Source organism: Olea europaea, chromosome 6, assembly GCF_002742605.1.
Source record: "Olea europaea var. sylvestris chromosome 6, O_europaea_v1, whole genome shotgun sequence".
Classification (NCBI taxonomy): domain Eukaryota; kingdom Viridiplantae; phylum Streptophyta; class Magnoliopsida; order Lamiales; family Oleaceae; genus Olea; species Olea europaea.
Window position 1 is genome coordinate 19,080,714 of NC_036242.1, and position 25,785 is coordinate 19,106,498.

Here is a 25,785-nt window from a genome sequence, read left to right on the forward strand (position 1 = left end):
GGGGGGGGGGGGGGGATTTGATTAATGTGTAAAATAAGAAAAGGGCTTTTCCCTTATAATCCTGTCATCAGGGAAAACTTTGTTCTAATTGTCTCTGTATCTTCTATTTTTCATCCGCTTTCAAGTATATGAAATTTGTATTCTTATTTCTTATGGCAGGGATCTACACAATAACAAACTGACCGGGCCAATTCCACCTCAAATTGGGCGGTTGAAGCATCTTAAGATACTGTAAGCCGTTTACTTTCTCATATATTTTGAATAACTTGTACGTTGTGTTTTTTATGCATACGTACTACATCATAAATACATTTTTCAGATTTTCTTTTAGTTTCAAGATAGAGAGTGAGTTCTAGATCCGAAGACGTTGCAAATAATTGCACTCAAAATCTTGAGTCCTTGGTAGTATTTATGATCTCTATAATTGAGATAAACATGATGCTCAGATGCTGATGCACTAGCTCAATTTCGTTTTTGAATTACTGTAATGCAAGTCAAACATATGTAGTATGCTTTAGATAAATTTCTGATCAATACAAATATTAGATCTATGCCAAAACCTTGCCACAGGACTCAGGAGCTTCCATGTTTTTGGAGTAATTAAAGCAACCAAGCTCCTGATCATCACCGTGCTGTATTCATTTTTTAATTCTCTTTGGTAGCTACATCGAAAGATTTTTCGCATGTTTCTTTGTGACCCTTTTTTGCTTCTTAAACAATTACACGTGGATTAAAAAATAATTCTCCCTCTTCCCCTGGACTGAGGAAGGGAAATATCCATGATGATATGAAGCTCAAGATTTCTGTTCTGAATATATTTTTCTTTAAGCAAATAAGATTCTTATTAAGTTGTTCCTCTTTTTTAATTTATGTTTGATCATCACGTTCCACATACTGTGTTCAATTTTTTTCTTTTGGATAAAAGTATGGAATAACTGAAAGAAAATCATTATTTTGATTGATGAAAAAGTGTATATCCTATTTAAGTTAATCTTTGATACCTTCAGTTTACTTGAATAATATCATTGATTTCAGCTCCATTGTAGTACTATCACCTCTGTTATTTTGAAAGAGTTCAAAGCTTAAAATAACAGTTCCGAAAGTTACAACAAGATTCTGTCAGTTGAAATCTTGTGTATTCAATTTCTGCCTATTTTTATTCTGTATAAATTTTGTTGCTTTCTGATTTTTTTTTTTTTTTAAATTTTTTCCTCAGTAATGTTAGGTGGAATAAGCTGCAAGATTCCATTCCTCCAGAAATTGGTGAATTAAAACAGTTAACGCATCTGTGAGTGAGATTCATATTTTGAGAATATGTAGTTCTTCCAGAAACTATCTTTGTTTCAGACATTATTCTGCCCCATTAACTGGCTGTTGTTTGAAACCTGCAGCTATTTGAGTTTTAATAATTTCAAAGGCGAAATCCCGAAGGAGCTTGCAAATCTTCCCGAACTTCGATATCTCCAACTTCATGAAAATCGGCTGACTGGAAGAATTCCACCTGAATTGGGAACTTTGCCAAATCTGCGGCACTTGTAACATTTTTCGTCAACGATATACTCGTGTGCTATTTTTTACCTTCCTCAGATCAGCTAATTAAGTTTAAATGTATTTCTAGGGATGTTGGTAACAATCATTTGGTTGGGACAATAAGGGAACTCATACGCATCGAAGGATGTTTCCCAGCTCTTCGTAACCTGTATGCAATTAAACTTGGCAGAATTTTGATTGATTGTTTGATCTTTGTGCTAATTCCATTATTTAAGGACTAACTTTAAGGATTTCTGTTGTATTATTACAGATATCTTAATAACAACTATCTTACTGGAGGCATTCCAGCACAGCTTGCAAATTTGACAAAACTGGAGATCTTGTAAGTTGTATTTATGGGGGATTTTGGGCTGTTTATTCTTTGCTGAATTTGGTGGTTTTTGTAACTTCTCATGTTAATTGTTTGTGTGTGTTATAGTTATCTATCTGGAAACAAGATGTCTGGAATTATACCATCTGGTCTTGCTCATATACCTCAATTGACTTATTTGTAAGTGGGCTTTTCTCGACACCTTTCTTATATTAATTGATGTTACCGGACTTCACTTTCCGGATTTGGAGGTCGTTGAAATATTTCTTCCCTGAAATGATCTTTTAATATATATATATATATATATATATATGAGTTTGAATGGATGAATGATCTAAACAAAAACAAATGGATTTGCTCAGTATCTAGTTAAACTCTTTTTCCCATGATATCGAAATATATGATTCATCATATGATCTGACTCCAAAGGTGCCTATTTTTACTCTGTATGTGATAGGGTGTTAAATGGGTCAGGCGAGCTGAGTGCAAGCCAGCTCGCTCAACCAAAGTGCATCTTGGCTCACTCCACGAGCTCGCACCTTGGTGGGGTGAGCCAAGCCGACTCACGGTGCACCAATTTTATTCATATAAAAAATGCATCATTGATAATGGCGAGCCTGTACCAAGATGTCATAGCTTAGTGACCATATATTAATAATGCGAGGGTGGCCGCTTGACACCACCAAGTAGTTGTTCCCATTTGTTTCTCTTTTAAGAAAGTTAAGGTCTGCGAATTTTCACACTTGGTTAAGTTTATAAAGAAATTCAGATATAGAGTCGTGCTTTATGAAAGATCAAAAATGGTTCCTAAATAACCACATAAAGAGGCGTGCCGATCCGTTGATGTTTAGGTCTTCAAGAGACACTTTTTCTCCAAGATTACAATTAATATAGATAAATCGTACAGGGTAAAATGTTAGGTGCTGGTAAGGGACAGTGATATTCGAGGATGGAGTAAATTGTACAGATCAAGGCTCTCTTCACTTGAGCCTCACCATTTTCAACATTGCTTGGTCTTTCATCTAACTCGGACTTGGAATTTCCTTAAGCTTCATCTTGTAGGCTTCTTAACCTCCGAAGTAATAATACCATTATGCCAGAAAGGGCGGTGTAGAATGGGAAGTGAATAGTTTTACTAATTTTAAACGCAAATATTGGAATTATTTATCAATGATCCAAGCTCTTTCTCTAATTCAGGTATCTGGATCATAATCAATTTTCCGGTAGGATTCCTGATGCCTTCTACAAGCACCCATTCTTAAAGGAAATGTGAGCTTTGCTTTTGCAAATTCTTTACAACTTACAATTTATACAACAGTCTCTCAGGCAACTTATTTTATTTTCATCACAGGTACATCGAAGGCAATTCATTTCGGCCAGGTGTGAACCCAATTGGTGTCCACAAAGTCCTAGAACTTTCAGATTCAGACTTCGTAGTTTAGACAAAATGATCAACTCAAGTTTGATTAGTTTTGTTTGTTGATGTAGTAGTTTTTCTGTCAAAGAATTTATCTACCACGTCTGAAGATTATGCTGGCAACCTTTGGCTCACTAGAAAGCTGTATTGATGAGTTATTAGGATTATAATTAAGTTGCGTGAGCTGTAGATAAAGATAAGCTTCACATAGAAATATGTTTTTCATTAACAATTATTTTATAATCCCTCTTGTTATCATTAATCGTTTAAATATATTAAAATGTTAAACATTCCCTCCCCATGATGAGTGGATATGGAGCTCAGGCGTGTCCCATTCTTTTAACTTGGTGCACAAATGCCATTTTTTTTTCCCATTAGCTGTTTTAATGGTTTAATTGTATCCATATAGCTAGTAAATCGCTTGCTTTGTAGATTTTTAAAAACTTTGAACCTCGACTCTTTATAGGTCCATTTTAAGGGTGAGTTCTACGTCAAAATTGGTATCAAAGCAATATTTTTTTTGGGGGGTGCATCCAAGTATAGTTTAAGAAATGAAGGTGGTCTGCCCCCTGGGGCATAGTCTAGTGGTGCAAAAGACAGAAGTAAGGTTATCTCATGTTTTGCTGGCAGTTGCAGTGTAGGGATTTGATTCCTGAGGCATGAAATTTGACTCCTTGTTTCCCGACCTGTTGGAGCACATCCCGTGATTCACCTTCCTCACAAAACTCTAGGGATGGGGTGGTGGGAGCCCTCAAGGTTGAAGCTCAACCTTTTTTTTGTTTTTTCTTTAAGAAATGAACGTGGTCCAGAAAACACACACAAAAAAGCCGTAGGTGTCACAGTTTTCAACATGTTTGTACTACTGATTAGGTATATGTTTAAAAGGATTACTTTTCTTGAAAATATATTACTTAAAAAGTAAATATCGTTAGTAAAAAGTTAAATTTTAAAATTATGTTTGACAAAATAAGTAATTTCATAGTAAGGAAAAGTTTATCAATGAATAATGAGGCCTGGAATTATGTTTGGCATATTGCACAAGGATAAAGAAGTGCAGGCAGAGGGTGAATTTTGCCCAAAATGGATTGAATTTTTTCATTAAATTCCATGTACTACTCGAAGAATTTATTTACAAGACTAGGAAAAAAAAAAAAGGAAGGGGGGAAAAAAAAAAAAAAAAAAAAAAAAAAACACATATCATATTGAATCAAATCGAGTCAGTTTAGGTTGATATATATATATATATAATTCAAATTTAACCATTAAAAAGCCGAATCAAATTAGTTGTGATTTTAAGCAACTAACCAGTCAATTAACTGATCTAACTCGTTGATACATCTTTTTTTTTCTTTTCATTTTAAAATTTCAATTTTTAAACTAAAAAGATAAAATAATAAGAACATAAAGATAATTATTTCTCAAATGATTTGTCTACCATCCACGTCTCTTCTATCAAAACTTCAAATTCCAAAAGAAAAGAAAAGCAAGAAGAAGAAGAATTGTTTGTTATAATATAAAAATTGAGATTGTAACCTTGATTTGCTTTCATTTTAGTGTAGTTGTTTGTTGATAAACTATCTATTAAATGGGATGATTTTGGGAATATCAACCATTTACCCTTTATATTATGATAATATTGACATGCATTATGCAAGCTAAAAAAAATTAGGCATGCAAATTTTTTAACCCAAAATAGGTAGGTAAATTTGTTTAACTTGGAAGTCTTGGATCAATGTCCAGACTAACTGAAACAATACGATTCAAATCGAGTTTGTTTGGTTCAGTTTGAGTTCAATAGTTGGATTGAGTCAATTTGGTTGAAATTTATCCAAATCGATCAAGTCTACTTCGAGTTGAACCCAAAAATCAACTCAACCCGAACCATAATAGGCCTAAGTAAGAGCAATATATAGAAGTGGAAATTACATATTCTGATAGATTAAGAATTCCAATTTTATAAATAAGATGACATGTTTAGTATTTCATAAATCAGAACTTTTTTGTTAATTAATTAATAAATTAATATATAAAAAAAATAATTAAACATTACTTCTCTCTCTATTCTCACTCTTTTCTCTCTAAATTAACCTAAACTACCTCACTTCTCTCTCCCTACTCTCACCTCTCAACCACGGCTCTCAACAATTGAGGGAAAAATATGAGATCCGACGCCAAAGTTAAGCTAATAGAAGAAGAGTCGCCGTCGTCCATCTCCAATTCAACGACGTCGGCTCCCTCCTATCTCCTCTCCTGTATTCGCAATAGGTCACCTCGTGAATCTGTGATGACGATTTGTGGCAGCGACTGTGGTGGTAGATCGGGGGGTTTGGGTAGTTGTGAATTTGTGATGGTGTTGATGGGTGGTGGTGCAGTGGCGATGATGGTGTGGTGTTGATGTGGTAGTGCAGGCGACGATGCAAGGTGCAGTGGTATTGGCGGCGTGAATATATGCGGGCGATGGATCTGTTGCAGTTGTGGTTGTGGTGTGATAGTATTGACGGTGTGGATCCGTGCAGGCGACGATGCAAGGGTGTGGTGGTATTGGTGGTGTAGATCTAGTGGCTTTGTTGGCTATGAATTTGTGATGGTGTTGATGGTGGCAGTGCGGTGGTGATGGCGGTGTGGTGGTGCGGGTGACGATGCAAGGTTTTGGTGGTATTGGCGGCGTGGTGGCTATAGCGGTGAAGATCGTGGTGTAGATTTTTTTTCTTGGTTGTTGGACGCGGCACAAGCGATGGCGGCATGGTGTTGCTGGCGGCAACGTCGACGTTGATCGGGTGGATCAATAGTGCCTTTGACCAGTAAATTACTTGATTTGGTTGTGGTGGTGAATGCGATGGTTGTGGAAATGGATAACGTGGGTGGTACTGGCTGTGGCGTTTGCAGTGGCGATTTAAAGAAATGGATGGATGCAATCTGGGGTGGGTTTTGCCGGATGCGGTGGCAGCGATGGTGGTGGTGCTGAAAATTGTGACTATTCATGTGACTCTCGATTGTGACTCGCAATTGAATATGTGACCTGAAAATTGTGACTAGATCTCCCAATTGTGACTCACAATTGATTAAGTTGTGATCGAAAAATTAATCGTGACCAATTAATTCAATAATTTGCAATGAGTAAATGAATTGTGACCAATAAAGTTTTGAATATGTGACCTGTAAAATTTTTGGATTCGTGACCGAAAAATATTCTGTGACTTATAAAATTTTCGATCTGTGACCAAGAAATAAGTTACGACCAATAATTTGATAAGTCGTAACTAAAAATTAATCTGATATGTGACTGATGAATAATATGTGACTTGTAAAATTTTTGAACTCGTGATCGAAAAATATTCTGTGACCTATAAAATTTTCGATCTGTGATCGAGAAATACATTATGACCAATAATTTGATAAGCTGTGACTAAAAATTAATCCGTGACTAATTAATTAGATAACCATGACCTAAATATATTAAATTAATAAAATCATAAAATTATAAATAATTTTAATAAAAATCTGATTTTTGAATTTTAAAACTTGTTTTCTTAATTTTGAAATCTACCATACTTAATATCTCACCTATGAAATTTTCCCTATATAGAACTCCTGAAACTGATAAAAAAATAAAAAAATAAAAAAAAAAATTAATTAAAAAATATATATAGAACTCTTGATTGACACTAAAATAGTAAAAGGTTTCTGTCTTGAAAAGTTTCCTTACGAAGAAGAAAAGTATGCTTTTCATTCAGAGTTTCAAGATGCAAAACCAGGCCTTCAATGCATGCATATCCCACGTTGCCTCACCGTTAACGAAAATCATCAACATAAACAAATCATCCCTTCTTTCTACTGCTTCTTCAAATAAGCATCAGGCCATGGTATTAATAGACCTGTCCTCTTAAAACGAAGATCAGAATACGTGCTTTTTCGTAAAGCATGGAGAGCCTGATCAGCCAAACAAGGTAACTCTCGAATTCTTGCCTACGATGTACCAACACGAACACATGTATCCCACACAACACTTGTTGAACACATCAAGACGCGATTTTACATAAAAATACCAACACAACATACACCTAGACACATTAATTAAATTCTTTTAAAAAAAATCATTTATATAGTATAATTTTAATTTTATGCTTATTGCTGATTTTCTTATTTAAAGTTTTTATAATTATAATTTTATACTTAATATTAATTTTTCTCGTTAAAATTTTTAAATAACCGTACATATTTGTTATGTTATGATAACTACGTCAAAGAATGAAATTTTCAAGGGAGTGTCGGTATCCAACATGACACGACTCTGATACGGACATACTCTAGTTAAAAAGTTCGTGCAAAATATAGATTCAACTGCAGAAATCAGTAAGGTATCCAAAAATTATGTCATGCATCTCTCTCTCTCCATATTTTTTTATTTTATTTTTTTGCAAAACAATAAACATAATCAATGGCTGCTTCTAGCCTCTTACAGGGGAGTTGCTTTGCTTTTCAATTTTCTTCTTTCTATCACCACTAATCGCTTTTTCAGAGCGAGATTTTTTGGTGCAGGAAAGGATAATAAAGAAGAGAGTAGCAGTAGTGGCAGAAACATACCACTTCAGAAAACGCAATCCGCCAGAGGTACACTTGAACTTTTCACACTTTTTCTGCATATAACAAAAATCAAATAGGGGAGGAAAAATCATTACTAAGTAGATGAAAAAATGAAAATACTAGTAATGAGTTCTGCAGAGAAAAAAAGAAGCAAAAGCTGGATAAGACGACAATTCTCCAGACAAACAAATGTGGAACGTGATTTTGGTGGTGATGAGTACCCTGCCGCTATTGCAGCAACTGCTTTGGCCATTCAATCACTTGAAGAATCAAGAACTGGGGATCAGGAAAAGCCAACTCGTGGCCCTGATACATCCTTAGTAAAGATGAAGAGCAAAGGCAAAGCAGAAGATATAGGAAATTTATCTGAACCACGCAAAGGTTCAATAAAACTCTCAGGTATGTTATGTGGAGAAAAAGAGCACCTAATATAATTTTGAAGTCTTAAAAGGTTCTGATACAATGTCATTTTTGTTGTATGAATAGATTTTCTATCAGATGAATCTTCAAAGACGAATTCAAAAGATACAGACATCAAGGCACCAATAAGCACTACGGCAAGTAAAAAGATGACAGAAAAGGAAGTTGGCACTGCACCATCCATCGAGAAGAAGCCAACTTTTGCTTATACTGATCCAAACGACATAATAATCGACAATATACCCGAAATAGCCTCGCCAGAGAAGGCTGCTGAACCTGTTACATCCATGGGAAGGCATCCTACATCCGCAGAAAAGCAAATAAACATCACAGGTGATGAAACTTTTGAAGCCATACAGCGAATTCCTGATCATCCACCCACCATACAAACCACAACACATCCAGTTGAGAATAAACAGCAGATTCCGACTAAACCAGGACCAGGAAATGCTGAGGCAGATGCTTGGGAAAAATCTGAGATGGCTAGAATTAAAGAAAGGTACAGTGTTATTTCCAACTAGAGGGAGAGTTCAATACCCCGTGTGTATGACTGTTTGTTTGTAAAATTATTGCTAAAATTTTTCCACCAGTTTTCTGCATTTAATGAAACGAGTTTCAGGTATGAGAAGCTGATTACTAGAATTCAAAATTGGGAGACTAAGAGGAAGAAGAAGGCAAAACGCAAACTACAAAGCATAGAGGTTTATTTACATCATATACGCTTTAAGCTACACAGTAATTATGATTATACATAGATACAATCAAGAAACTTAATTTGCAGGTTGAAGTGGATAGTAAAAAAGCAAAAGCCAAGCAGAAGTACCCCAGTGAGATAAGAAGAATTGAAGGAATTGCACGAGGAGCAACCACACAGGCAGAAAAAAATCGAAGAAATGAAGAGCTTAAAGTAATAGAGAAGGCTAATAAATTTAGATCAACTGGGAAGCTTCCAGCAACATGTCTGTGCTTTTGAATCTCACAAGCGAAAGGCTTCATGAAAAATCAAGTTGTAAGAGCTGTAAATACCTGCAGACTTTCAAGCTGTAATGTTACTGGCTCAAGCAGAGAAAATTCTATTATTTTGCACAAAGTGAATATGTTTAATTATTTGCCGGTTTTATTTATTTCTGTTCCGAATATTTTATTAAATGGTGATTTTCAATTTTTATGTGACAGACTCAATTATTTATCCAAATATTATCATGGGTTTCTGTTTCAATTATGGAAGCACCCCTATTTGTCTGGAATAATTCTGTTCAAACAGTGGAGGGGGCGCCAAATTGGTGCCCGTCACAGCCCTGTTTGAATAGCATGGCCCTTTTGCCTGTAACGTTAGTATGTGGAACAATTTAAAGGAGAAGGAATACATAGATGCACATTGACACACGAGATACACAAGAAAAACAAAAACTAGTGGCAAATAACAAGAAATATTATCTATGGCCGTTAGTCCTGCCAAACTATAAAAACAAATCGAAACAAGTCTCCCACAATAGTTGAAAACTTATAGATAAATGAACTTCTAAACAAATCACAAAATTAGAAATTTTAAAATAGTATAATCTATTTGAGGAAAAAATCCTGCAAAATAATGGAAAGACAAGAATTAGACACTCCAAAGTCCAATCATATAAGTTGAAGAGGAATCTAGCATTTACACATCAAATAGCTAGCCGGTCTGGTACAGATTCACATGTCCAGTAAGAAAATAATGGGTCAGCTAACATTCAGAGAGTCATTAACCATTCTAGAGGCAAGATTGGATGTATTATTCAACCCTTGGGCATAAGCATGGCTAAACAGATTGGGCTAGATAATCAAATCATTTCCACCTTTGGATCAAGAAAGAAAAGGCAAAAATCTCAAGGAAAAAACAATCAAAATATTTCAAATCTCCACCGAAGTGATTCAAAATTTCAGTAATGAGATTTAAAATTCAAACATAGCTATAACAGGATGGATTGAAAACAAGTTATATCCAGTTCTTCAAAAACATCAAGTCACTGATAATACCTCTAGCACATCATAGGGGAGAAGGCAGGAAGGGACAGAGAGCAATAGACGAAAATCATAAGACATCACTGTCCGCTGACTTAAGATTAAGCAGCAACTCCGACAGTCTTAAAGCATTGAGTACAACAGGGATGCAATATTTACAACATCCTTGAACATTTACTCTTGCAACAAAGAAAAATCAACAATTTTTGATCGAAGCGATTATCACTGCATACAAAATTCCTATCCTACAACCGTACTGAAATTGAAGCAAGAAAGAAACTTGATCATGAAGTTCTCTAACCAACTGAGCATATTAAGGTTCAAGTTCGAATCTCTCTTCCCAACCAATCCAAAGCAGGATATGCAAAATACAACACCAAAAAAGCAGGCAGTGCAAAGAGAACCGTGATTACTAAATACAGCATCAGGATGGTGGCACTGGCAGGTAGTGCAAATATGACTATCAGAAGTAGGATAACCAATGGAAACTTGGCGGTCATGCGAATGAAGAGATCAATGGATTTGTGAAGGGAAAGATGGGGCCTTTCCAAAGTGAGATTACCATTGTTATGGTTATGACTATCATTGCTGTACCCCGATTGTCCAAGACGATGAGGAGTCCTGTGGAAATTGTTGAAAGAGTAATTCCCAACAACTGAAGAGCACCTCGTAAACCATACCTGATGATGATCTCCAGAAATTATGGAAGCAGAATTTACCCTGTCACCGTTCCTACTCTCAACCATCCATAGAAGGAAAAAATTCTTGCAAGGAAACCTAAGATTACCCCTGTAAACCAATCGAAATGTCAACAAATTGCACCAAGGACAGGAAATGAATAACGGAATCTGGATCTGTTGAGCGTAAAACTTGAAGGCAGCCCATCGAAGCCCTAGGACACAGTTTTTGCATAGGGTGTGGCCACACCATAAGACATGGGGCACATTCTCAACAATGTTAAATGATTCCCAGCATATGGGGCATTCCAGTCCTTCCTCTGTGCTGGCATTTGAAGAGGTCTCGTCATCTGAGGAATCATGACAAACTCTACCTAATTCAACAGTGCTTTTCTTTTGTCCAAAGCTTAAAATGGAATTCGATATAGATCTCCACATAATGGCATAGAGCAAGGGAAATCTTAATTGGAAAAAACTATCAATATTCTGCTGAGCTTCCCACTAAACAAGACTTGTGAATTTTCAAGATGAGAAAATGCAAGCTTCATAATCATGCTGCTGAGTCTTAAACTGGTCCAATTCATGCCTCAATCATGAGAGGCTTCTTTAACATAAATGAAACCTAAACGAAAAGGAATGGGATCAGCCACGTGTGTCAATCATTTATCATTTCAGTTAAGGAAACAGTAATTGGCCATTTTATGATTTGTTTATGAAGCAGTGATTAGCTGCTGGTTGTTTAAATATTTAGGCCAGTCAGAGGCCAAAATTTTAAATTTATAACTGCACTACAACTACTGCCCAATAGAAAGGAAATAGAGTCTGAAAAAGAAAAAAAATAGTAAGTTTGGCTCTGCAGTAGCGGCTTAGGAACTTATTCCAAAGAAATTATTATGCAAATTATGTGCAACTAAGTCTTTGAACAAGTAGCATAGATGGGCAAGTCCTCGTACATATGGTGCAGATTCAATAATATCTTAACATGATTTTGAATTCTCGTCATTCCAAACCCCTTATGGAAGATCCTCACAATATAATCAACAAAAAGATAATAAAATGAACCCTGAGAACACAAATTCAAGACTAAAAAAGTGAATTCAAAAGAAAGGAAACATGTAATGTCAAAAAATAATCTTTCTCATTACATATCCTTACGGAAAAAAAAAAGAACATTATATCACAAATTCATGCGTTCCCATTCCAAAACAAACCCATGAATCCTCTCTGCTCAATAACCTATAATTCTACCATAAATGCCATTAAAAAATTTCAAATATTTACTACAAAACAATATTTAAAGAAAAATAACAAATTCATTGTGTAATAATATATAATTATGCATTTACAAATAGATAGTCTAGCAATTATACGGAATTAAAAGCATTATAATACATGATCGCATTGATTTTACAAGTAAAAAGTATATTTATTAGAGATATTTAATTGCATTTATATGTGAACATTGAATAAATTCACCATGAATAGCGACGGAGATTTCAACTTTCTTCTGGAAATTTTTGGAAGAGTAGAGATCAGAAGAGAGAGAAATCTCTCTTTCTTTCTCTTTCATCTTTCTCGGCGAAATGGAGAATTTAAACTGCGAGGTATTTTTCTGAATTCATAATTAATGGGAAAATGACAAGTAGGTCCATAAACTATTGTTTGTCTATCAATTTAGTCCTTAATTTTTCTTCACAGTTGCATAATTAGTCATCCTTAATGGAAACCATTCAAATATACAAATATACGTTAAATCATCACGTGATCCTCGCCTATCTATTTTTTTGAAATTGAAATTTTAATTTTAACTAATACTAAGAACCTGAAATTATGGTATGCTTTCTTATCGAGGTGATGCGACCAAAAAGGGTCATAAGAATGCTATATATATAATTAGTTGTTTATTATTTATAATTTTTATTAATTTGAATAATTTTTAAAAGATATTATCTTTGATCAAATTAATTAAAGAGTACAATATTATAAAGAAAAGAGTCACGAAAAAAATCAATATAACAATTTATTGAAGATTTGGATGCTTGCACTCATAATATTAATTGCTATTCCTTGAAGGTTAGGGACCAATTCCAAATTCAAATAATAAATTTTGGGGACCAGTATTGATATTACTCCATAATTAATTGTAAATACGACAGGTTTCATTGCTCGATCATTTTTATATGGGTTATTGGCATAGATCATTTCAAATTGTTGAAAACTCTCTATATGATCTTTGATCTGCGAAAGACCCCCCTACCGTCCATTCTCGTTAATACCGCCATTAAATTCACTTAAAGAAGGCCAAAATGAATAATTTTAAAAGTTAAATAATTAATGCAAAACTTCCTACCTAATATTTGTTTTTATTGCAGAATACCTCACATTCTCATATTTACGAAAAATTCCATACATAATTTTTTAAGTGCAGAATAAAACCTTTTTTTCTTTCCTTTTTCAATAAAATATTGTAAAATGATGAATATACTATCCTCTTTAAATAAAATAAAAGAAAAAGAAAAAAAAATAAAGAATTAATTGCAATAGTAGTTCCAAATTTTTTTAAAATGTACAAATGAGTCTCAAACCACAAATTTTAAGATTATCAAACCACAAATTTTAAAAAATTTTAAGATTATCAACTACATATTTACCCATCATTCTTGCCTTTCTGTCAAGAAATAAAATTCGAACAAAAAAGAAATAGAAAATTTTGATACAATTAAAATTATAGTAGTATTTTCTATGAAATGGTAGGAGTAAATTTGAACAGAAAAAATGGTGAAGTTTTTATGATTTTCTACGATAGGTTTCCATGGAGTCAGATTCGTGGGATAACTCCCTAAAACTCTCAAGAAAGATGTGAACTCTAGAACTTAAGCTGTGGCATTTTACAACCTCTGCTCCGCCATTGATGCCTCAAAATCTACATAAAACATGTATTCAAAGAGATTGGGAGAAAAGAAATTTTTATTTTTTAATTAGTTATTTGGGCCTCATTTGTACTTGTTTTTAAAAATTTGAGACTACTGTTGTAGTTAATTCTTTATGTTTTTTTTTTTTCTATTTTTAAAATTTTTTTCTATTTAAAAACGGTGACATATTTGTCATTTCACAATACTTACTGAGAATATGAAAGAACAATATTGTATTTCACACTTGAAAGATCTTCTACGAGGTTTTTCATCAATCTGAAAGGATATAAAGTATTTGCAATAGAGGCAAGTGTCAGAGGGTTTGGGCTAACTTACCCAATTTCAAAATTATTCATTTTGACCCTCTCTAAGTGGATTAACGACAGCATTAATGGGGATGGATGGTGTGGCGTCTTCTACACTTTAAAGGTCATATAGGAGAGTTTTTCCATAAATTTGAAAGCGTAAAGGGATATTTCGCAATAGAGACAAAAGTCAAGAATTTTTTGCACCAATAAACCTTTTTATTTACATTTGTGATACGAGGTCGTATTTCAAGAACGAAGTTCCGTTAAATTCTCCATTTATAAAAGAGTAATGTTACATCACCATAAACGCCAATTTAAGTGACAAATAAATGGTCTTAATGATAGATTTATTTAAATGTAAGGTCACATAATTCATTTAGTTAAATATATCGACTATTGCCATCTAGACTAATGTGCTAGATTTGGAATTTAAAGTGTAATTCTAATTAAAAAAATAAAAATTGTACATTAAATTATTCCAATGATGATTTGTTACTCAATTTAAGAAAATATATTGAATGAGATGACTAAATATAAAATGATAAATGTACTATAGGTGGCCTTATTACTTAAAATATTAGGTTAAGAAGGCGTGCAGAGCAGGGGTGGAGCTAGGAAAATTGTTCAGTGTGGTCATAATTTAACCCACGTCAAACATTGAGTTTTGATCATGAATTTAATGATGATAAAACTATAAAACAAAAACTAAAAATGACATAGTTTCTTACAAGTTTTCATATTTTGACAAGTGAAGTCCAATCAACATATGCCTAAAATCAAGCAAAATCATGGAATATTGCTAATAATAATAATAATAATAATAATAATAATAATAATAATAAAGGGGTTTGTGCCCAAAAATTTAGTTCCCAACATGGCTATGCCCCTGGTGCCGAATGCACATTTTCACTATAATATAAAAGATGCTAACATAGGCCACTATTTATATTGGACAAATTTCAACACCTCCTATCATCGACCTCCTCCTCTTCATTTTTTTTTTAAAATTTATTATTGGTCTAAAGCCCTAATGATTGAGAAAATCCTTTCACCTCCATGACCATACAACTACTTAATCCCTCCTCTCCCACCCCTAACCTATACGATCCATCCCATCTTCACAGCCTCCACCTCTGAACCAAATGATGTCCAAACACAACGCTTCCAAATCTCTTACAATTATGGCCCTTGATTGGCAAAGGACAACCCTTTTCTTTGATATTTTAGAAACATGTAAGTAAACTTTATTGCTTCTCAAAAATCAATGCTGTGATTCACAATAACATGCTCTATTTATGGAGCTGAAAAACAACGGCTATAGCAATAATCTATAGAAATTTGCTATTTGTACATGAGCGTTGACACGGTCAACGTTCGTGTACATATAGCACTCGTCTAATTTGCAGCCACTAACTCTCTAATAAAATGTCAATGCTCGTGTACATATAGCATTCCTCTAATCTACAGCCACTAACTCCCTAATAAAATGCTAAAGACTTGGTAAATGTGCAACAACCTCCCATTTGACTAGGCCAAAACAAACTATGTACATAAACAAAATAGACACAACTTATTAACTTACATAAAGATTAGGACCATAAAGTAATAGCAAATAAAATAGTCTTGACTTTTTCAACAGTCCCTGCATGAAACTGATGTTTCAACATTCAGTTTAGTAAATGTTAGTTCTAAACCTTACTCTCTCAAATTGGATTATCCAAAGTGCAAACACCAAGTATCTTTTTTAGCTTTTGAATGTAGGCAATTTAAAAGGCTTGGTTAGAATATGAACAATCTAATCCTTATTTCTGCAATAGACCAAATCAATTACCTCTTCCTTTGTAAGATCTCTTAGAAAGTGATATCTTACATCTATGTGCTTGCTCCTCCCATGTAAAATTGGATTTTTTGACAGTTTGATCGTCGAACTATTATCACAGTAAATTGCCATGGCTTCCTCTTGCTTGAAATGCAATTCTTTAAGAATCTTCCTTGGCCAAATTGCTTGACAAGCACACGTTGTTACAGCTACAAATTTCGCTTCAATTGTTGATAGAGTAACAATTGCCCGCTTCTTTAAAGACCATGAAATAGCTGTTATCCCTATCATAAAAGCATCACTAGATGTGCTCTTTCTGTCATCTTGATCTCCATAATAGTATCAATCTGTAAATCCAATTAAATCTGTCATCTCTCGCTTCTTATAGAGTAGACCATAATCATTTGTGCCTTACAAATATCAAAAAATTCTTTTGGTAGTAAGAAAATGCATTCTGTTGTGTGCTCTACGTATCTGCTAATAAGGTTGATTCCCTACATGATGTCAGGCCTTGCAGTTGTCAAGTACATTAAACTTCTCACAATCTGCTTGTACACGGTGCCATCTACTTTTCTTCCTTCAGGATATCTAACAAACTTTGTGCCCACTTCATTTGGCGTGCTTACGGAATTCCAATTTTTCATCAGGAACCTATCTTTAATTTCTTGTACATACTTCTTCTGAGAGATAAAAATGCCATACGCAAATTGATTAACTTCTATGCTAAGAAAATAATGCATCCTTCCAAGATCAGACATGTCAAATTCATCCATCATAGTTTTCTTAAAATTTTCAAACATGATCCTATCATTTCATGTATAAATTAAATCATCTACATATAGAGAAACTATGAACATCTTTCAAGTTTCATATTTTCTAGTAAAAAGTGTATGTTCATAAGGAAACTTGTGAATTCCTTCAGAAAATAGGCCTATATATAGTTATACCAAGCTCATTGTGCTTGTTTTAATCCATATAAAGCTTTTTTTAACTTATACAAGTTATGCTCATAACCAATCTTAACATATCCACGGGTTTGATCTATAAATACCTATCCCTCCAAGTTTCCATGTAAAAAGGTTAATTTGACATCTAGCTGGAAAATAGGCCAAACATTCTCTGCTGCTAATGAGATAAACAACCCGATGGTATCATGTGTTGCTACAACAGTAAATACTTCCTTGTAATCTACACTAAACTCTTGCTTATAGTCTTTGGCCACCAATCTTGCTTTGTATTTATCAACTTCACCATTTTCTTTTGACTTTGTTTTGTACACCCATTTGACACCAATGACCTTCTCTCCATTTGAAAGATCAGTTAGCTCCCAAGTGTTATTCCTTTCTATGCCTGCAATCTCTTCATCCATTGCCCTCTACCATTTTGATTGTTTGGAAGCATTAGTAAAGGTTACAGGATCACAATCTGAGAAAAGGACAAAGTGTGTAAATGGATCTTCAGAATGATCAATACCCATTACCTCATAATCGGTCATCCATGCAGGTCTCCTTCTGAATCTTTATGATCTAGAATATGTTGATACTACAAGTGGACTTTGAGCTATTGGTACTAGTTTATCTTGTTCATCTATTAGTTGTTGTGAGTTTATCATAGGTATGTTTTCTTCTACTATATCAAAATTCGTAGGAATTTGTTGTTTAACTCCATCTCCATTGAACTCCCAAAATCTTTCCTCATCAAATGTAACATGTAGTCCATATAAACTAATTACAATATTTTCTGCGCTTAGATTATACAACTTGTATGCCTTTGATTAATTGCTTACTCCAAGAAAGATACACATTTCTGTCCTATCATCTAGCCTTTTCCTCTTCTCGCCTGGTATGTGGGTATGAGCAATACATCTGAAGATTTTGAAATTCTCAACAGTTGGTTTTTTTCAACTCCATGCCTTTTCTGGTGTTTTATTCTGAATTGCTAGAGTAGGGCTTTTGTTTAGAATGTGGATGCTTCAATTAACAACTTCACATTTCTCCTATAGGAAGTACACCCAAGTTTTTCTACTTAAATCATCAATAAAAGTGATCAAATATCGTTTGCCTCCATTGGAAGCAGGATTTATTGGCCAGAAAATATCGGACTGTACAACCTCCAATTGCTTTCTCGCTCTTTTAGTCCTTCCTTTTGGAAATGGATCTTAGTGTTGTTTACTAATAACACATTCTTCACACACTTCTGAAGGACATCCAAATCATGGAAGATCAACCACCCCAGTCGAAAATGCCATAGCCAAGCTTCATCTTTTAGTTTTACTAAAAAACTGTTGGATATTGGTTAAATAAATTGAGAATTGAAAATCGATTAAAGTTCGTATCGAATTCGGCCAAATACTTAAAAGCTCGACTCAATCCGTTTAGGCAAAATTGTTTGCCACTTCGGGGCGCACAAACGGGGATCGACCTGCCCGGTCAGGTCGCGAGGGTCGAGGGGGCAGCGCCCCTCGTGGGGGGGCGGGGGCAACGCCCCCGAAAGAGAATTTTGATTTCTCTGCATGTATTGAAGGGTATATTTGGCATTTCGAAAACCAATATCGGATGAATGAGAAATTACGAAAAAAGCCTCAACCATTAGTGAATAGACACCTTTTCATAAAGGTGCATTGTTTGGAAAGGGTGCATGGTTTGGCCTCAACCATTTCGTCCACACCCCTTCATGGTCTATAAATAGGACCCTTTGGGTGTCCTATTCCTCACAGTTTGATATGCAAAAACGTCTCTCATCCTCTCTTCTATCCAAAATCAAAATCATTTCATTTATTTTGATTTTCTTTCATTTCATCTGTGGAGTACATAAGCCTACATTTGGTTCGTTGTACTTGTGTTTTGGAGTGCTACAAACACAAGTGTAGCCGTTGTATCTTGGGAGTCGATTGTCGAAATCCGTAGGCACCGTTGCGGGGCAAATTCGACTTAAGGACAAAGAGTCCAACTCTTGCCTCGGCTTTGTCACCATCATTATACTTATTTCGGTGTCACTATTCACAAAATTCTTCCAACAAAAACATGACTGAGTAATATTGTGGAGATAGAGCGGGAACATGCGATTCACTATCATGCAAACTTGAGCAATCAGCCCCAATTTAGCATCTTGAATTTTGCAAACTCCATTTTTAATGGAGATATCATAACCCTTCTCTTGTATTTGCCCTATACTTAGCAGATTTGTCCTTAATTCTGGAACAAATAAGATATTAACAATAGTTTGAGTGGAATTTTCCTTAGTTTGCATAACTACCTATCCTTTTCCCATAACGTAACTCTTGAATTATTACCGAACTTTACATCATCTCTGAAAGATTTGTCTAAGGTGGATAAGATTGTCCTATCCTCTGCAACCAACCAGTGTCTAGGTACCATAGATTCTTATAGGTCCCTTTTCTCGTATGATAAGCAATTAGCAAAGATATTTGCTCATGCTTTGCTGCAAAATTGGATTTTTTTCCATTGCCTTTAGACATGTTAGTTCGACATTCCGATTGATAATGTCCATACTTGTGGCATCTGCAGATCTATGGTTGTCCAAATGAAGTCCGCCTTTGCCTCTTACCTTTCCTCTTCCTTGAGAATCACCAAATTGGTTACTATATTGATGATGTTGGTTTTTATCATCCTTATGTCCTTTACCTCTTCCTCTATTTGCTTTGTTTGAAGCCCAACCATAAACACCCGTTGACACCTTCAATGCTTGTTCATCTTTGTCCCACTCATTGATCTTTTGTTCATGCATGGAGTTCAGCTAGTGAAAGCTCATAAATATCTTTGGACTCCTCTATTGAACAAACAACAAAATTAAATTTTGTAGTCATGGACCGAAGTAACTTTTCAACAATAGTAACATCTTCAGTTTTGTAACCATGAATCCACATTTTATTGGCAATCATCATTACCCATAAGAAATACTCTAGAACAATTTCCCTTGACTTCATTCGAGTTGTTTTGAATTCTAATCGAAGCTGCTGCCTTTTTGCTCTTATTGAACCCTAGTATTTCTTTTTCATGGAATCCCATATTTGCTTAGAGATATCTTAGCAAAGAATAGTTTCCAAGATTGAGCGATCGATGACTTGAAACAAATAATTCTTGGCCTTGAGATCCTTTAGACGTTGGCTTTCCACTTATATTTTCTTTGCATTTATTGCTGCTGTACCCACCACTTTTGGTATTCCTTTAGAAACTACTTGCCAATACTCTTTAGATCGTAGAAATTTCTCCATTAACATGGGTATAGCTGGTTGTACAAAGATATCTGAAGACATCATTCACTGCTACTGCAAAAAGAAAATAAGAACAAGCGAAAAATGAAAGAAAAATGAAAGAATGTTATGGAGCTCTCTCATTTTCTTCACAATCAGGCTTTGATACCACTTATGTTCTAGAAATAGGTAAGTGAGCTTTATTGCTTCTCGAAAATTAATGCAGTGATTCACAATAACATGCTCTATTTATAGAGCTAAAAAACAACGGCTATAGCAATAATCTGCAGCAACTAACTCCCTAATAAAATGCTAAAGACTTGGTAAATGTGTATAAAACTCACATTTGACTAGGCCCAAACAAGTCACGTACATAAACGAAATAAACACAACTTATTAACTTACCAAAAGACTAGGACAACAAAGCAATAGCGAATAAAACGGTCTTGACTTTTTCAATGGTCTCATCCCCTTTCTACTACTTATTTTTTGTACTTTTAGCTTTGAATTTTCACGTCCGTAGATAGAAAACCCCACGACAAACAAGTATTTACTTTTGTTTATAATGATACTTTCTCTTCTTACACCTTTCTAGAGATGGCAAAAATACTCGTCAAACTCGATACCCGCTGGCCCCGTCCCTAATAGGGCAGTGATTACTTGCTTAATCGAATAATTGGGTTGGGTACGGAGCTGAAAATTTCACCCTAAGTTTGGTACGAATAATAGGGGCCCCGTCCATTCCCGTTTTATTTTTTTTTAAGAATATAATACTTTAGATGGAAAAACTCCAGGAAAATTCATTAAATCTAATAGAAGATGGAAATTATGATTTTCTAAGAAATATGATAAAAAAATAAAAATCTTAGTTTACCAAATATATTCGAATAATTTAAATTTTTAAAATTAATTAATTAATTAAAAAATGTAACAACTATATTATTGTCTCACTTGAATGAATGGGAGCAATGAAATGAATTATAAAAAACTAAAAAAAATTAAACAGATATGTAAACCAAGCAACCGCCCCGCCTTAAATGGGTAACGGGGTGGGTACGAGGTGGGAAAATGATCGGCAAGGCGGAGGTGGGAAACCCAGACCGTTGCCAACACTACACCCATCAAGATTTTTCGCAATCCCATTTCTTCGGTTCTCTTGAATTCGAATCTTTTTAGTACTTTCTGTGAAAATTTTACTTTTTTAGATAATCCCACTTCTTTGAAATAATCAAAATTTAGACGTCCGGAGAGAATGATTTGGGATTCCTCATTTTCTTTCAAACCCATTACTTAATTTCCTCGAAAGTTGTTATTTTTAATGGTTTTATAGAAGATTAGTTTTTTTTTTTTTTTTTTTGGCCTAAAAAATCCAACATCTTTGAACTATTCAAAATCTAGTCTTTTAGAGAGCTCGATATGGGATCTCATAATAACTTTGTTCCTTAGTGTGCCCTTTGTTTTAGCTGTGCTTTTGTTGCTTAAATTGTTGGGAAAGTTTTCAACATCGGGGAAAATAGAGAACCAAGATATAGATACAAGAAGATGAATATGAATAAAAAATTATGATGAAAATGAAGGCTCAAACACGACATTATATCGTTGTCCTCAAATGATATTTACTCTCTCTCGGTAACAATTTTGGTGCTTAAAGGGTCTCGCAGCAAACGGTTTGAAGGATTGATCAAGCCTTGTTGTAGAAAATCACAAAAGCACAAATGATTTTCTGCCCGAACTTGAAGAACACTAAAGGGAAGAATTGAATATGGAAGAAAGGATGTTTGATAATTTTTGTGGAATGAAAATAATGTTTCTCATTTGTTTGTAATGATTTTTTCACTATTTTACAATGTCCATTTATCACATATATATAGGCATGGACCGTAGCTTCATGAAGTGGTGTCAACAAATAATGAAAAGCCACCAAATACCAAAACTGGAAAACTGCCTAACGGTTAATTTTTCCTCTATCTTTCAAAACAGGGCCTTTAGGCCCTGTATACCTCCATGCGACCACACATGGTTCAAGTTTTGGCATCCGATTTTCACTTGTATTCTACTTTTGTTCCTTTTCCATTCCACACTTGTTTAATATTGATTTTTGAACAATATTTTTATTAATCCCCCACTTGTTCAAAATTCAATGAAATCTCATATTCAAAGTACGATATCCATGCATAAGGATTATATATCTTTTGATTTGAATCTAAACAATAGTGTAATCTAAACAAAGTAAAGTCAGAATCAAAGGTAGCATGAAGCTTTGAACCATTTGATCCATGTGACAATACCGGTAAGGACACACACACGAGCATTACGTGTTCTCAAGTTCCCCAATCTCGCTTAGCGCTCATATAGCATTGCTCTTATCCTTTTCAACTAACTTTTAAGAGAGAAACTCCAACTTTCTATTGAGGCGGCACCACCTCGAAGTTTATTTAGGTGAAGTTCTTCCAGTACCTTTGTTACTTTTAGAGATATTTGTGTTTTAGCATTGAATTTCATTAAGAGCTCAAAGCTCAACCCTTATTCATTAACAATCAGCATTATTTTAATTAGGATAGGATTATTGCAGATTTTTATAATGCTGAAACTATCCACATATTGAATGACTTGTTGTTACTCTTTGAACCCGAAGATTACTTTTTGAGTAATGATAGGTAGGGTTACCATCCTTGGCGGACCTTTATAGTTTAGAAGTTTCAACCCTATCCTACTCGAAGTAAATGCCACTAAAAATCTATTTAGTGGTTTAAAGTATCCGCTACGTCTTTATGTAAATTATTCCATATTTGATAATTTCCTTATTAAGTCACGTCTAAGACTCATGTCTTTATTTTTTATTTCATGTGACATAGTATCATATCAAAGTATAGCTAGCCAGTAATCTATTCATTTGATAGACACAACTAGTCACCACCAAGAATTCTCTTTTTATGAAGCCACAAGCTTCGCTTTATTTTAAAGCTTTATAGATTTTTTAAAACAATGTTAGATGATTTCTATCAAATCATTACACTAGTCAATCACTTTTATTGATTTCATTCGTGGGTATTCACTTCTCATCATTGAGTCATTACAATGATTTTCAATATCATGAATATTCTTTAAATATTCAAATTGTTTTGCAAACGCCATAATCGGCTTTCACCCAACTTATCCACCATAGACTTAGTGTATCCATCCTTATAATTATATATAAGGGTTTTCCACCTTTTTTTCCTTCATATATATATTTCTATGATTATAAGGTTTGGGGAACTTTAACTTTATATTAAGTTACCCCCCACAATTCCTTAATTAGAAATTCTTATGCAATCTTGTAATATTGTATCTTGAACTTCTCATATATGTTCACAAGCGTTATTGATAATCCCCATATTTAGGGTTATATTCGAACTTAGAGTTTATTAATGTGTTAACCCCCACATTTGGGATTATACTTGAACTTAGAGTTTATTAACTCTTTTATAGTTCAATTTGCTTATCACTTAGAAAATACCCGTGAAAGTTTAGGTACTTTTTAGATAGTGTTTGTTAAGCCACAATGACCTTTAATCCAACTATCTTTGATTTTGATCACACATTTTATCAACGTCATCTCATAGACCATTAATGCTTTTCAAACACAAACCAATTCAACTGGTTCCATGATTAAAGTCTAATTCAACAACAAATGAGACTAAGCATAATAATCTCCTATTGTTTGCAATTTATCACTTTCACAAGATATCATCATATTACATCAAATAGTAAGGTATAGGTTCACCTTATTCATAGTTGATCAAAATCACATTTCTATGCAAACACATTTTTTGCATATAATTAATTGAGGATATCACCATAAATCAAAGTTAGTATAATTTTCAACCAATCACATATAATTTTCCAATTTCTATAGAAGAAATGATTATAAAAGTTCACATAATTCATTTCACAAAATTCTAACACTTTAGAATTTTCCCATATGTAACATGTGCAATATCATTTCAAAAACTTCAACCATTTAACCATATAGATGAACACCCAACATGCATATTCATAATAATAATATTGCAATCTCCACATATCTTCCAATATAGTTATTTGAGCATGTACCTCTTGCCAATTAACCGGAAGAAAAAAAGATTTTTTCAAACCGAAATTATTATCATGCATACGCGTACCAAATAAGGAGTGCAATTTTTTTCCATAAATCATATAATGCAATTTTCTAGAAATCATTCATAATTACATAGCAATACAAAACTTAATTCGAATAAGTTTGTTTCTTAAATTTGAAGCAATATAAACATGAAAGAATACAATGATTGGTTGGCATCTCAAATTCATATTCACGTGTCCACCACAATTGCATGAAAGGTTGCCATTTAATAACTTCTGTATGTAAAGTTGCCATTTAATAATTGAACTACATACACCTTTTCAAAATTAAACCAACTTATCAATTAACTAAAGTGATTATATGCATGAAACAATGCACTTTTGCAGTCACTTTCACATTTTGATGGAACATGAAATTAAATAATAAAGCGGTCACTACATTCCTTTTGTTTCCAGGATCATGCAATTGAAAAATATATATACGGTTTGCAGACTGAGAACCCAACATACATGCAGACAAATTATGTCAATTCAATGTTGTATAACAGCATCCATGCAGATTTGGAATAAAGTGATCTGGCCATCAAACAGTTTCTGCCTTTTTCCACTTTTGTGAACATTTTGAAGAACGCATGCGACTATTTATGCACAATCGAAATTCATATTACATCGATAATATGGATATTATATTTACAAACATACATTTTCAATGTGCGAGGATCAAACATAATTTCGACTTATCAAAGTGGAGTTTGAGAATGCGAAATGATAATTACCGAGTCTGAAATCATGAATCTGGATTCATTATTTTCCATTCTTGAATAAAAGCATATCTTTCTTTAAGTCGAACCTTCCCGTGAAATTAGTGTCATCAAACGGTCTACACGAACACGATCTTGATCCATCAACTTGATCGGCGCCATATTTCATTCTTCGTTGCATAACTATCCTTTGAGGTTGTTGGGAAAATTTTCAACACCGGGAAAATGGAGAACCAAGATATAGATAATAACAAGAAGATGAATATGAATAAAAAATTATGATGAAAATGAAGGCTCAAACACGATATTATATTGCTGTCCTCAAACAATATTTGCCCTCTCTCGATAACAATTTTGGTGTTTAAAGGGTCTCGCGGCAAACGGTTTGAAGGATTGATCAAACCTTGTTGTAGAAAATCACAAAAGTACAAATGATTTTCTACCCGAACTTGAAGAACACAAGAGGGAAGAATTGAATATGGAAGAAAGAATGTTTGATAATTTTTGTGGAATAAAAATAATGTTTCTCATATATTTGTAATGATTTTTTTTCACTATTTTACAATGTCCATCTATCACATATATATAGGCATGGACCGTAGCTTCATGAAGTGGGTCAACATAATGAAAAGCCACCAAATACCAAAACTGGAAAACTGCCTAACGGCTAATTTTCTCTTTATACGGTCGCATAGAGTAAACCTATGCGTCCGT

The 25,785-nt window shown here is 34.1% G+C and overlaps 3 protein-coding genes across 4 annotated transcripts in view; 2 read left to right on the forward strand and 1 right to left on the reverse strand.

The window, feature by feature from the left end:
* The window catches only part of LOC111395249 (probable leucine-rich repeat receptor-like protein kinase At1g35710), a 6,410-nt gene extending 2,833 nt beyond the window's left edge, over nucleotides 1–3,577 (forward strand). The window contains exons 3-10 of the mRNA XM_023021234.1: nucleotides 89–231; nucleotides 1,217–1,288; nucleotides 1,392–1,535; nucleotides 1,619–1,699; nucleotides 1,802–1,873; nucleotides 1,970–2,041; nucleotides 3,059–3,130; nucleotides 3,213–3,577. Of these exons, the coding sequence (XP_022877002.1) occupies nucleotides 89–231; nucleotides 1,217–1,288; nucleotides 1,392–1,535; nucleotides 1,619–1,699; nucleotides 1,802–1,873; nucleotides 1,970–2,041; nucleotides 3,059–3,130; nucleotides 3,213–3,303 (747 nt within the window). The 3' untranslated portion in view covers nucleotides 3,304–3,577. The remainder of the gene's footprint in view (nucleotides 1–88; nucleotides 232–1,216; nucleotides 1,289–1,391; nucleotides 1,536–1,618; nucleotides 1,700–1,801; nucleotides 1,874–1,969; nucleotides 2,042–3,058; nucleotides 3,131–3,212) is intronic.
* Nucleotides 3,578–7,020: 3,443 nt separating this feature from the next.
* On the forward strand, nucleotides 7,021–9,501 carry LOC111396083 (rRNA biogenesis protein rrp36-like). 2 transcript variants are annotated; one of them, XM_023022366.1, is made up of 6 exons: nucleotides 7,021–7,225; nucleotides 7,798–7,889; nucleotides 8,001–8,261; nucleotides 8,349–8,781; nucleotides 8,902–8,983; nucleotides 9,064–9,501. In XM_023022366.1, exons 1-6 carry the CDS (start codon nucleotides 7,200–7,202, stop codon nucleotides 9,253–9,255), a joined length of 1,086 nt encoding a protein of 361 aa, XP_022878134.1. In that variant the 5' UTR covers nucleotides 7,021–7,199; the 3' UTR covers nucleotides 9,256–9,501. The 2 variants fall into 2 exon arrangements, with proteins under 2 accessions (XP_022878134.1, XP_022878133.1); XM_023022365.1 differs by lacking the exon at nucleotides 7,021–7,225 and having other exon boundaries at nucleotides 7,583–7,889.
* A 685-nt stretch (nucleotides 9,502–10,186) lies between these two features.
* Nucleotides 10,187–12,534, reverse strand: LOC111396084. The gene is made up of 2 exons (XM_023022367.1): nucleotides 12,434–12,534; nucleotides 10,187–11,579 (listed from the first exon to the last, which is right to left on the reverse strand). Exon 2 carries the CDS (start codon nucleotides 11,393–11,395, stop codon nucleotides 10,601–10,603), a length of 795 nt encoding a protein of 264 aa, XP_022878135.1. The 5' UTR covers nucleotides 11,396–11,579; nucleotides 12,434–12,534; the 3' UTR covers nucleotides 10,187–10,600.
* Between the last annotated feature and the right edge of the window lie 13,251 nt (nucleotides 12,535–25,785).